Here is a 12419-nt window from a genome sequence, read left to right on the forward strand (position 1 = left end):
GTTACTGTAACCAGGGCCAGTCCATCTGGCACCCTAGGGGAGATTCTGCTGAGTGCCCCCCCCCCCCGCCCCCCACAGCAGCAGAAAACAAATTTTCACATTTCATTTGTATTATAAACATTACGGTAGCACAGGGTATCTGGCTGCTAACTAGCCAGCTCGCCTCTATTTTACAGGAAAGAATTATAATGCCACAGAATGCAGGCAGATGTATTTCTTCCTATTTGTTGTCACCCACGCTTTGGGCCCCCGGCGATCGCCTGTGCTGCCTTTAGGGGGTGGTGCCGACTCTGTGACAGCACTACCCCCCACCTCTGGGGTTCATGTCCCACCCCCTCTCCATGTGTGGGGGTTTGCATGATCTCTTACCTCCACAGCCCCATCTGGACAGAGAAGCTGGAAGCCAAAATGGTTCTTAAAGACTTACATAATGGCAAGTTTCACCCGACACATCCAGCATGAAAAATGTTCTGTATGGGAGTAACTTCCCTAAATTGCCCGTTGTGAGTGAGTGTGTGTGAATTGATTAAAGATGTTTAGAATAATTTTAGCATGAATTTCTCACCAATACTTTTAGTCATGTCAAAATCCTACAGGGGAAAAAAAATCATCTTCAGAAATCTGTAAAACATGGAAGGTTTCAGACTTCTGAAATATTTTTATTTGTCTTTTAGCGAGCATCTGTGTCTAATAAACAGAATATGTAGGTATTTGCAGTGTGTGAGGCAGCCAACAGCCGCTCCTCTCCACACGGCCGGCGGCTGCTGAGAGACCTGATGGCTCTGCTGACATTAGAGACGAGCTCCTGAAAGACAGCACAGATGTTTAGAAACAGCAGATGGACACTAATGTAAATGCTGGAAAAACGAGAGAAGCCGCAAGAGTCAGTGTGGTCTGCGGGGTGTTTTTTTTTAGTGTAAATACGGAATAACAGGAATAACAAACAAAAGATGTTTACATAGCATGCCCATATATATATATAATATATATATATTATATATATATTATATATATATACATACATACATACATACACACAGACACACATACAGTGCTCAGACACTAAATTCTGTAAAAATGTTGAAAATGTAATGGTTGCATAAAAAAGTCACTGACCACCAACGTTTAATGTATTTCCACATCTTCTACACAGACGTTTTCTTAAGTGTTTTTTCTTCAGTTCTCTTCCTAGCCTTTTGCTATTCATTGCTATCGTGGCCTTTGGCTCCCATAGAAATACAAGCACAAATGTTTGCCGTTTTATATCATTGCAAAGCTGTTACTAATTAAAAAGCCCCAAATGATGCTGCTTGTCAATGACCTTTGTAAGTCAGATCAGCCTTCAGGGCGATAATGTGGGTTTCGGTTTATTACCACATGGAATGTTTACTTAACACTACTGGATGTTTCTAACGTGATCTATACTTTTAATTACTTTCACTTTTTTTTAAAAAAAAGACAAATGAATAAAGTAATGATTTGTTATACAACCAATAAATTTGCATTATTTTTATTGAATTAAACCAGCATGAGAAGACTTTCTGTGATCACTGTATATGAAAGAATGCCAAGGAAGAGCAACACGTGCCGAGTCACTTTTCCACGTCTTTATTCAAGAGCTTTAGATTAAATCTCCAGATAACCAAGAAACGATATTAGAACCATATTGGGGCATTAGTCCTCACACACACAGTCACCAGAACGTCAAGTCAGACGGCAGTAAACACATTCCCAACACGTCAAGCGCATGCGGAGCCCCTAACGACCACGACAGGCTCTCTCAGAGAATCAGAATGAATGTCCTAGACCTAGATAATATCCCGGACCACCCTATTTGCTCCCTTAACACAGGAATGTGTCTGTTTGAAGTTAATAATTCAGTGTTTAAATAAAAGCTTTTCAACGTGTGGAATGCTGAAAATGATTCAAATGTAACCATTCATGGCCTGACCAGTTTTTTCCCCCAAAATTCAAGCTATTACACAATGTATTCAATGATTAGAGCTTGATTGGTACTTCCTGCTTTCTCTCTCTTTTGGGCTGACATGACTTAGGACAAACCCACCACCAGTTTAATGACAGACTAAACAAGAAATATAAAAAAAAAATAACCATCTAGGGGAAAATGGTGACCTAAAAAGGTCTGAGTATCAAACACATGGCTGGTTAATCTACTCATACTTCTCTGTTCCAGTTGCATGTGAGCTTAGTGCTACAGTTGTCAGTATGGTTTGCAAGAAGTGCATTAAAGCAGCCCCTGAATTATGTAAACGGGTTTATTCCTGTAGCTGTGTAGCGTCATGCATTGTCAGGACGATTAAGATGATTGCTCACGAGCCAGCAGCCGATTTCAAAATAAGCCTATCAGAACTTGACAGCCACCTTTCCGTTAGACCTTCATCCAATCAGAGACTTCGGTTTGACACTCACAGTGAAGGCCATTAATAAGACCTTTGTGTCCCCCCAAAGATAAACATTCACTCCATCATATCATCCGTAATCCAGTTCCAACCTGGAAAATGTGTTCATGTAGTGCTCAAAAGGTAGTTTTAATCACAAAAATATAAATATATATAGAATATATGCAGGCTGTAACTGCAAAAAGCAGTGTAAGGGTATGGTAGACCCACTCAGACGACGGAGTGTCTCTCAACCCAGTCTACAGGGGAGGTGGGAGGGAGCAAATACATGGACTGTCTGGGGGGGTCTCTGAGGACCGGGTCGAGAAACACTATTGTAGAGGATAGTCTGGAAAGCAGCTGCACATGTGAAACAAAAGCCACTATTACTGGCCTGTAACTTTGTGTATGTTAGCAGGAATTCGAGGAAATGGGCCCATTTGGGATAGTGTGGTTCTGCTCACCAAACACCACAGTGGTGGGGGTAAAGTAGGGGGCAGGCAACCCTGATCCTGGAGTGCCAGTATATAGCCGGTTTTCCATCCTACCTGGTCTCTGATGAGCCACACCTGATCTCAGGCAAATAGTAACTCCTCACATAGGATAGAAAACCTTCTGGATAGCGACACTCCAGGGTAAGTGTTGACTATCCCTCGGATAGAGCATCTCCACCAGTCAGGTTACAAAGGTCACAGCAAAGCATTTTACTATCCGGTGGTAATTTACCACTAGATGACATATAATCAGTAGGCTGGTACTCAGTGAGATAAGCTTGGAATTGTGAACTTTTTATACGACGCTGTACAATGACTTCCACGTCAATAACAGGTAAGTTACACCTACAAAGAATTATGGAGGAACAGGTCAAACACCACACCGCATTACATTCTTGCTTAATGAAGATGTCTTAGTGTCATAACCAAAACCGCCATTATTTACAGTCATTTTCGCAAATAAGAACATCTGGCTATATTACCTCAAAATTATCTTAACTAGCAGCACATTTATGTTTGAGAATGTAACGCTGAAAAGATGTTTGTAATACGATGGTCAGTGGTATGGTACAGTCTTAAAGCAAAGCTCTTTTGATCACAGGGGTTCAACAGAGAGAAAAATAAATAAATAAAAGAACGACAACCAAGTGTCCAGTTACATTCCAAGACACGTCTGCAGCGGAGAGGCGGAGCTGGAGCTGTGTAATCCCTGCAGCCAAGACAGCAGGCATCTCCAAAGCACGGCACGGCCTCTGTCCAACGTCCTGCTGACCCTGCTTCACGAATCCCACAGAGAGTGCGGAAAGCACTCCACCACACGTCCGGTGAATTCGCTGACACACGCAGAATGCGTCATCTGGCCAGTAGCCCTGGGCTGGGAGCCCTGGCGTCGACACGATGCCCCCCCCCCAACCCGTGTGAAAGTGGAAGCGGCCGGCACATTGCACACGTGGGCTTGTCCGACATGAGTGGGCGTCGCGTGTGTCCGCAGGTGGGACGACCGGCGCTATGCTGCATCTGCAGTGGACCCTCGTCGTGGCAATTAACCCAGTCCACACCTCCCAGTGTTGGTGCAGTTCACACACAAAGAGAATGTTCCTCGTGGGTATCCCTTGATTTAACACCCTATGCAGCCCTCGAGCAGTATCCACACTGTAGAGCCCGTCTCAGCTCACAGCAGAGGCTGATGCAACAGCCCGACTACAAAATCCAGTGCAGGGCGTAGAGGCTCACCCTCTGGTCACTATCTCCCTGACTCAGAGGACCTGCACTGCTCCAGTGAGACACCCTGATCCTTGGCACTTACCCTGCATTGCACTGGCCCCAGAAGGAAGCAGTGTCCTGCCCGGTGGCCCCCACCATGTTTCAGTCTCTGGACTGATAGAAGAGGATGTAGCCGGACTCGGAGTTCTTCGAGATGTCTGAAGTGAGTCCGTAGAACTCCTCGATGGCCTGGGCGTCGATTTTCTGTACAAGCGAGGGACGGCAGAACATGAGTACGTGTGGGAGGGAAGGAGAACTTAAGGAGCTGGAACTTGCAGCAACTAATCTGCACCAGATACCAAAAGCCATGTGCACACCCACAACAGCCTATTCGTCATTTATTTTGAAGATTAATTTTAAAGAGTTTATAAGCTACAATTCTTTGCCCAGCATTTTTGTGGGGAACACAAGACACACATTCATCATTACCTTGTCTGACACATTCCTCACAAGAGGAGGAGGCATCTAAAGACCTGTCTGAATACTTGATAAGACAGATGGTGCCCCGCCCAGTCTGTGGGGGCACCTCAACCCATAAGCGGATGTTCTACTGTATATCTGCCTTAATCCACACAAAACCTCGTAAATCACCTAGAGACACAAGACCTGACTGCAGGAGACCAAGCTGCATGTTGTAGCCAGACCATTTATAAACACACATAAGAACATGTGACAGACTTTTCCATCACTCTGTAAAGGGGGAAGATGTTTCTAATCCAAACATTTCCTCTCCAAGTCAATAACAACCTGAATTAAAAGCCCATCTGCTTAGTATCACACTAAGCAGAATCTCTGTGACATGATGGCCAGACTTACCTCCACGATATCGTCATCAAACAGAAGCCAGAAGCCGTGGCTCTTCACGATGGTGATGTAGTGACCTCGGTTTGGCCCACTGTCAAAAAGGACACAACCTCCATGTTAGGTTCACGAGCAGGGAGGGGCGGGGCGGGGCTTAAGTGCAATAGGCGGCGGAGGAGGCCCACCTGCCACAGTGCACCACCACGGCCACCAGGTCGTAGAGGCGGTCGGGGTTGGTGGCGTCTCCCGACGTGTTGAAGAGCCGCAGCTCCAGAGGGAAGACGACGCGGTACGACAGCTTGGTGTAGCGGTGCAGCTGGTCCATGTACTTGAACCTCTTCAGGTGCAGAGCTAGGATCATGGGCAGCTTCTTCACCCGCATCCTGGAGGTCAGAGGGTGGAACATTACAGACTACGCAACACAGACCACCCAACCGCCCGAGCCACACAGACTGACAAACTGACCGACCATCTGCCCGTGCCACAGAGACCGCCCACCCACCCACGTCACACAGACCACTCAATTGTCCACGATACACAGACCAATCGACTGTCTGCCCGTGCCACACAGACTAACCGACTGGCCACACCACACAGACCACCCACTTGTCCACTGTAGATAGAGCGACTGACCATCTGCCTGTGCCACACAGACCGCCTCCCCATGCCACACAGACCAACCAATCGACCGCCCGACCCGCCCACAAACTAGAAAGCTCTGGAAAAAATTTAAAGACCACTCTATATTTAAAAAAAACATCTGTATTTTTAAATCCTGGTTTAATCCTGGCTCAGCTGGCAGAAGGCTACACTAAGCCGGAGGTGTTTTCCAGGTTCAAAATTTCTAAGACAGCAGGACACAAGAACAAAGTGAAGCCAGAGACACTAAGAATGATCAGAAATCAGCCAAGCAGAGGGTAGAAACAACTTTCAAATGGCAGAAGTGACTGTTAATTTATCCAACAGTTTCTCATGGAACGGAGAATGACATCAGGTGACCTGGTGAGAAGCACACTGCTAGGATAGTTCATGTCAGGCTCCTAGAAGCAGGACCGAAGTCCCATAAAGCAAAGAAGAAGCCCTTCATTAATGAGAAACAGGGAAGAACCAGAAAAATATATATTATTCAGACACACACCCAGAAATCGAGAAATCAGTGAAACAAAAAAAAAAGTGCTGTGGTTTTTTCCAGAGCTGTAATTGTGAAAAGGAACACAGGACAATAAAATATCCTCAAACACGGTAAGTTTAATAACAATGTATCACATCCTCTATGGCAAGGAAAATTCCCAATATCAGCAAAATAGCCATTAATCAACTACTAAGAATATGCAAATAGATCTGCTGTCAAATTTAGAAAGGGTCAGAAAAATAATGATGTATTTCTTATTTTAAATACCCTTAGCGTTGCCTTCAGATATTTGACCTTTAATTTCTCTGCCTTGAAAATTTAAAACTATAAGCCAGTGCAGGCACACTCACCTCTTCTGGGCTTCCTGTTTACTCCGACACTGCTCACAGTAGTACTTGTACTCACTGCACAGCGTCTCTGTGTTGCTGAACCCTCTGCCCTCAGAGAAAGATAAGTAAAATAACTGAAACGGCATTCTGGGACCCAGCCGTGAGCAGCTGTGTAAAGGCCACCAGCAGAGCCGGCAGAGGTGCTGATGCTCACCTGAGGCAGTGCGTGATGGAGGTGTTCTGCTCCACATCCACCGACAGATCGAGGAAGTCCTCATCTTTGCTGCTCACCTGCGGAAGGCGGGGCTACATAAGTCACATGACCCCGACACCCAGAGGGTGGAGGCCCACCACACGCTGGTGGTACAGCGACAGAACCCCCTCGATTATTTATGACTTAAAAGCTACAATAAGATTTACTGAGATAGTCTTACTGGACCAGTGTGCAATTCTGAAATGACAAGTTGCATAACAAGTTCCACGGCAGATATAAGCCCAGCGCTCCAATTCCACCAAATATCTCTCAAAGTCGAAATCCGTCAATTGCAGACTGGTGAGAGTGTTTGACTTCCATCTCCTCTCCACCTCGCTCCTGCATCTCCACCTGACCTCCTCCAACCTCACCGCTTCGCAGTTCAGGCACCGGGTCTCATTAGTCAGCGTGCCCTGGAAGATCTCATGGACCCAGGTCTGTTGAGTCTTCTCTGGTTCCTCCACCTCGGTGCTGTTCCCGCTGCCGCCCCCTCCACCGTTGGACACCAGCTTGCCGTTCAGCTGCCTCTCCTGACTCTTCTCCTCCAGCAGGAGGTCGGCAATGGTGTTGAGCAAGTAGTTGAGGAACTCATGTGCATCTTGCTGCATGTAATTGTCGAAAAGTTCTGGAGAAGGATGATGGGATTAACAGGGGCAATGAGGAGTCTTTCTGACTACAGCAGCCATCGAATGATAATTGAAATATAAATGTAGACAAACCCAAGGCCAAAGAAAGCAATGCACAGTTTAATTTTAGAACTGATTAATACTATCAGGTAATGTACGATCATCCACAAAGGGCCGGTGTGTATGCAGGTAACCTTCAGCTCAGCTGTTAAAACCCAGGTGTGGGAAGACTCAGTCAATCAGTCCTCTAATTAGGAATATAATCTAACCCAATGGCCCTTTCTGGATGAGACTGGCCACCCCTGTTGTAATGGAACAGATCTTTTTCTGGACTATTTAGGTCTGTTAACAAAAGTTCCATCTGAAATAATGCAAAAAGGACAACCTGTTACCATTGTTAGAAAATCTAAATGTTTAGCACAGTGATTCTCAACCCATGGGTCGTGACCCAAATTTGGGTTGCAGCAAGTTCTGAAAGGGTCACGAGGCAGAGTTGGAAATGGAAACATTTTAAAACCAGCAAGCTCCGATCCATAATCAGATTTCCCAGCCCCAATCCTAAAATTATACTATACAGATGCTCCTCTACTTACGAACTTTCATACATACGAACGAAGAGGACTAAGTCCAAATTATGTTCACTGGGCTCCCGTTTCCTGTCCGCAACAACAATTTTTTCTGCTCCCCAATTCCGCCTAATACGACTTCTGGTCCCTACTCCCACCGCGCAGCAGCGTTCGGAACGTATTTCATTTGTAAGTAGAGGAGCGTCTGAATAAATGGGTACTGGGTCTGCAAATGCTTAGCGCAAACGTAGTGAACACTCAACCAATCTAAGAAGCCAAACCAGACACTTAATATAAAATTCATTGGCACAACCAATTGGATTTGTGCGATAGGCATTGATTGGCTTAAACTGCGGAGTACACAGCGTGCTGGATCATAGTATAAATTTAGATCTGTACTTATAAGGTTATTATATATAATTATATAATATATATTATATTATTATATGTAATATAAGGTGGCAACTAAGCTGGCATGGCAAAAATTGGGTTGCAAAAAGGTGAAGAACCACTGGTTTAGCATATGCGTACCTTTCGTTTCCACAAAAAAAGGTACCGTATAGATTGAAAACAGAAGCCCCCCCCCCCCCCCACGACACACACAGCAGACACACACACCCTCCTTCACTCACACCCTGCTGATCTCACCGTTCTCTTTCCGCAGCCTGGAGATAAACTTCTTGGGTGGGATGACGCCCACCTTCTTCTTCTGCGTGGCGATGCTGTTGAACAGGTCGGCCAGGCAGGTGAGCAGGTTCTCCTTTCGCCGCGGCTGCATCTTGTAGGCCAGCACCTTCTCCCTGAACGGCCGGCAGAAGTACAGCGCCTGTAGGACTGAGTTGCAGTAGCAGGTGTTGCCGAACTGGAGCACAAGGGCAAACAAGAAAGAGAACGGTCATAAGGGGAGACCTGCAATCAGCCAAAAGCAACTCATTTGGAATAACATGAGGGAATTACAGGGGTGGAAAATTAAATAAACCAATGGCAGAAAACTCAGAGCCTGTTTACACTTGGTTTTAAAATGTGTCCTGGGCAACTGGATCACAAGTGGATAGAGCTAAATACGAGTGTAAACGACCATCACGACGCATTGTGATCTAATCAGTCAAACCACTAGCTCAGGTGGACTGGAACACATTTGATCACATCTTTTGTAGTGTGAACGCTAATGCGACAATAACACAGTAAACACAATGCAGAAGGCATTCAAATCATAATGAATGATAAAAAGAAAAAACATAACTGCATGAAAACACAAGCCAAGCATATAAGGGCAGGAAATTAAATGCAGAGACAATATGATGGATTACAGAAGGCCTGGGCACCCAGATGGTTAATAATGGAAGTCATGTAAACAATTTATTACCCAGTAATGTCTTGCATTAGGAGACAGGGATTTTCATAAGACAGTTTCACTTTAATTTGTCTGTAGGTCACTACAGCACGTCTAAAAATAAAACCTGGCTTTGGGGAGCAGCCTGTTCTCTGGTCCGGACCTGGCAAACAATCTCATTGCCATTGCAAGGGTCCCTACACAGGGCACTAATTCTCTGCCTCACGACCACGCTAAGAATAAGCCAAAAAAAGGGGAAATCTGAAGTTCAAGGTCATGGCCAAATATTCTGGCAATAGGAGGTCTGACTTTGCTCTTGGAATAAACTCTGTGGTGCATTTGGATTTTAATATACCTTAAACACACAGACATATTTTAAATGCGTGGCTGGTACACACTAACACAAAGGTGTACAAAAGTATGTGTGTGTGTGGATAAGGTCATGCATTAAGATACTCAAATCACAGAACGTACACCACGTGTAGTTAAGATAAAGGTGACTAAACCACTAAATGATTTATCCAGGTACTAAGATAATCCAGTGACATACTTTTTAAACATGGAATTGCTTTGAGGCAGCTTAACCTACATAATGTCTGAGGAACACTGAAAATATTTCATTTCAGTGCCCACTAAATAAGCACACAAAGGTAAAATGAAGAACAGTTCAGTACAAATGTGAAACACAACTGGACTGGGTAACAACAAGAATATTGTAAAGTAATTCATAAAAAGAATGAGAGTTACTTAGAAGAGTTACTGATTTGGCAGTTATTGCTTCCAAACAGCAAGCCCAGAGCAGACAGCGCTACATGGACCTGGCGTGACAGCACTGAGCAGGAGACGCAAAGCCGTCATGGGCCGTAAGCAAACACAGACGTGCATCTTCACGCTTGTTTGTAATGGTACGCAATGCCTATAAATACAAACTACTCAACGATGCTGACTTCTAAATGGCACCTCTAAATACACCAACACCGCTATGATTTAAAATAATTTTACCACTCAACTGATACTAATATTGTTTAACGTAGCATCCATTTCTTTTAGGGGTGGGACCTGAAGGGGGGATTGAGCAAATAAAAATACAGCAGACTTGCATGACACTTACATTCACCAATCCAAAGTAATGTTCATTTACAGGAAACTGTTCTGGTCCAATCTCCTTCTCCAAAGCAGAGGCATTGGCGCCCTACATGACAAAAAATAATAATAATAACAAATAATAAAAAAAACAGCTTGTGTCAGGGGTAAGAGAAACTTAAACCCTCACTGTCCCAGTAATATGAATCAAACAGAATAGCAGAAAGCTTAACCATCACCACTGCTTCTGACATGACATTTTGGACGTAAGAGGAGATCATGTTACATGCAAGTGGTATTCTGTTTAGATACATAATCCGAATCCAGCTCCAGGCCCTTTGTAATGACGCAAAGTCACACGCAGTCTGGTATGCGGGACATCGCCGGAGAGACAGCGGCAGTGTGCGGCTGTGATCCACACAGAGTCTCCTCTCCACACCAGACAATCGGCAATCCCTGCATGAACACTCGATCGATCCGGGGAAGTTGGTATTGCTCCGAAATGCCCCAAATCCTTGATGGGTTTCAATAAATGACGTGACAATGCCTGCAGGTCAGGATAAAATTCGAGCCACGCGTATTGGCTGACTGCTGCCAGGAAGACAGGATGCTGGATTACTGTGCCTGAGACTTGATCCTTCAGCTGAAGAGTTCCGACTCAGCCAAACCGCAGAATTCAAGTATCTTTAAAAAAAAGACACGTAGCATCTTACACGGCCCAAGGCACCCCTCCATTGTGCCCATGCATATCGGGATCACACAGCATGTCCGGGCCATGCAGAGGTGTGAAACTGTTTGAGAGTTTAAACATCCTGCAAAAGGCTCCAGGAGCGCAGGAGAGCAGCAGTCCCGATGCGGCTTTGGCACACAACCCCCGCACGTTACGCTCTATCAGAGGCTGGAGGATAAAATAACGCCGGCGCTCAGGAGGGGCGACGGGCTTCATAAAAGCTGCACAAGGCCGCCTCAGCAAGAAGGGGAAAGCGGGCCGCCAGAATACCGGAGCAGAAATGCGAACCTTTGCTTTAAATCCCATAACCGGTATGTGCAGTTAGAGAACCGGCTATGCAGGCAGACGATAGCCGCTTGCTAACTGCTAACTGCTGGGGAAGGTGGCCGGGCCGACCGCAGCTCGTCCCAGCAGCTGGAGCGTAACTAACACACTAAATGCGTCTAAGTTTAAGGGTTTCCGCAATAATAATAATAACAGTAAAATAATAATAATAAAACTACAATAACGACGAGCGCAGGCGGTGGGTTCACTTCCTGAAAGCGTCACCCTCGGACCCTTGCTTTGCCCCAGCCGCGGGCCCGCAAAGCGCCAGGGGCGGCGCGGTCTCCGGTCTCCGGCCCCCGGGGCTCTGCGCGCAGAGCGGCGTGAGTAGCGCTTACCATCGTACAAATCGAGACAATCTTTCGAACTGTCATCAGTATTTCCATCCGTCCGCCGCCATATTGAACCGAACCCCCAGCTTAAAACCGTGACAGCCGCAACGGCGGGAGTTCCGGGACGAAGCTCCCAGCGAAAACGAAAGCGGGGAGTGTCGCTGGGAGACGCGTCCGGCGCAGCCGCCCTGACCACGCCCCCCCACCCCCACCTATGATCTCCTAATTACACGATTACACTAAAATTTATCAACATCATGCAATCTATATTACCTATTATTAATTACTTAATTGCATAAAATTGATATAATACTTTTCTATAATCTATATACGCTAAAATAGGCGTGAAAACACAGCAAGGCAGTAATAAATCAGGAAAAATAATTCCATAAAATAGTAGAGTAGAATTGACTGCTTTTATAGTTTACAGGGATGAGACGTTCCAGTCATTACCCCTCCAGCTATAAAGGTGGTGTAACTGTACTTCCAATCATGGGATTAAGGTTACCAAACACAGGCAGCGCCCTATAAATAATGATCCCGACGTGATTCGAACACGCAACCTTCTGATCTGGAGTCAGACGCGCTACCGTTGCGCCACGAGATCAATTTCATTACGCCGCTTGAGGTGCAGATCACAGATACAATACATACAATAATGTTTTTAGTGTTCATACAGACCTGGCATGGTAAACAACGGAATAAAAAATTGAATCATGACTGCGTGAATTAGTCTGGATGGGGGGTGGGCAAT

General features: G+C 45.5%; 1 protein-coding gene and 1 non-coding gene across 2 annotated transcripts; both read right to left on the reverse strand.

Annotated features, from left to right (window-relative positions):
- Positions 1 to 1592: 1592 nt before the first annotated feature.
- On the reverse strand, positions 1593 to 11863 carry LOC111854966 (ubiquitin carboxyl-terminal hydrolase 12-like). Its single transcript, XM_072706487.1, has 9 exons — positions 11672 to 11863; positions 10308 to 10388; positions 8512 to 8725; positions 7038 to 7296; positions 6633 to 6704; positions 6440 to 6523; positions 5143 to 5340; positions 4973 to 5051; positions 1593 to 4360 (listed from the first exon to the last, which is right to left on the reverse strand). The coding sequence occupies exons 1-9, from the start codon at positions 11717 to 11719 to the stop codon at positions 4259 to 4261; spliced, it is 1137 nt and encodes a 378-aa protein (XP_072562588.1). The 5' UTR covers positions 11720 to 11863; the 3' UTR covers positions 1593 to 4258.
- A 337-nt stretch (positions 11864 to 12200) lies between these two features.
- Positions 12201 to 12272, reverse strand: trnaw-cca (transfer RNA tryptophan (anticodon CCA)). Its single transcript has one exon. It is a non-coding gene; the product is annotated as a tRNA-Trp (tRNA).
- Positions 12273 to 12419: the final 147 nt, after the last annotated feature.

Source organism: Paramormyrops kingsleyae, chromosome 24, assembly GCF_048594095.1.
Source record: "Paramormyrops kingsleyae isolate MSU_618 chromosome 24, PKINGS_0.4, whole genome shotgun sequence".
Lineage (NCBI taxonomy): Eukaryota > Metazoa > Chordata > Actinopteri > Osteoglossiformes > Mormyridae > Paramormyrops > Paramormyrops kingsleyae.

Bases quoted from the DNA above. Each gene is read 5' to 3' on its own strand.
- LOC111854966 (XM_072706487.1), bottom strand. From the start codon at position 11,719: ATGGAAATACTGATGACAGTTCGAAAGATTGTCTCGATTTGTACGATG. The intron at 7,297-8,511 runs GTGAGATCAGCA...ATCCTTCTCCAG, and splicing joins CAGGCTGCGGAAAGAGAACG to AACTTTTCGACAATTACATG. The intron at 4,361-4,972 runs GTAAGTCTGGCC...TCGCTTGTACAG, and splicing joins TTGATGACGATATCGTGGAG to AAAATCGACGCCCAGGCCAT.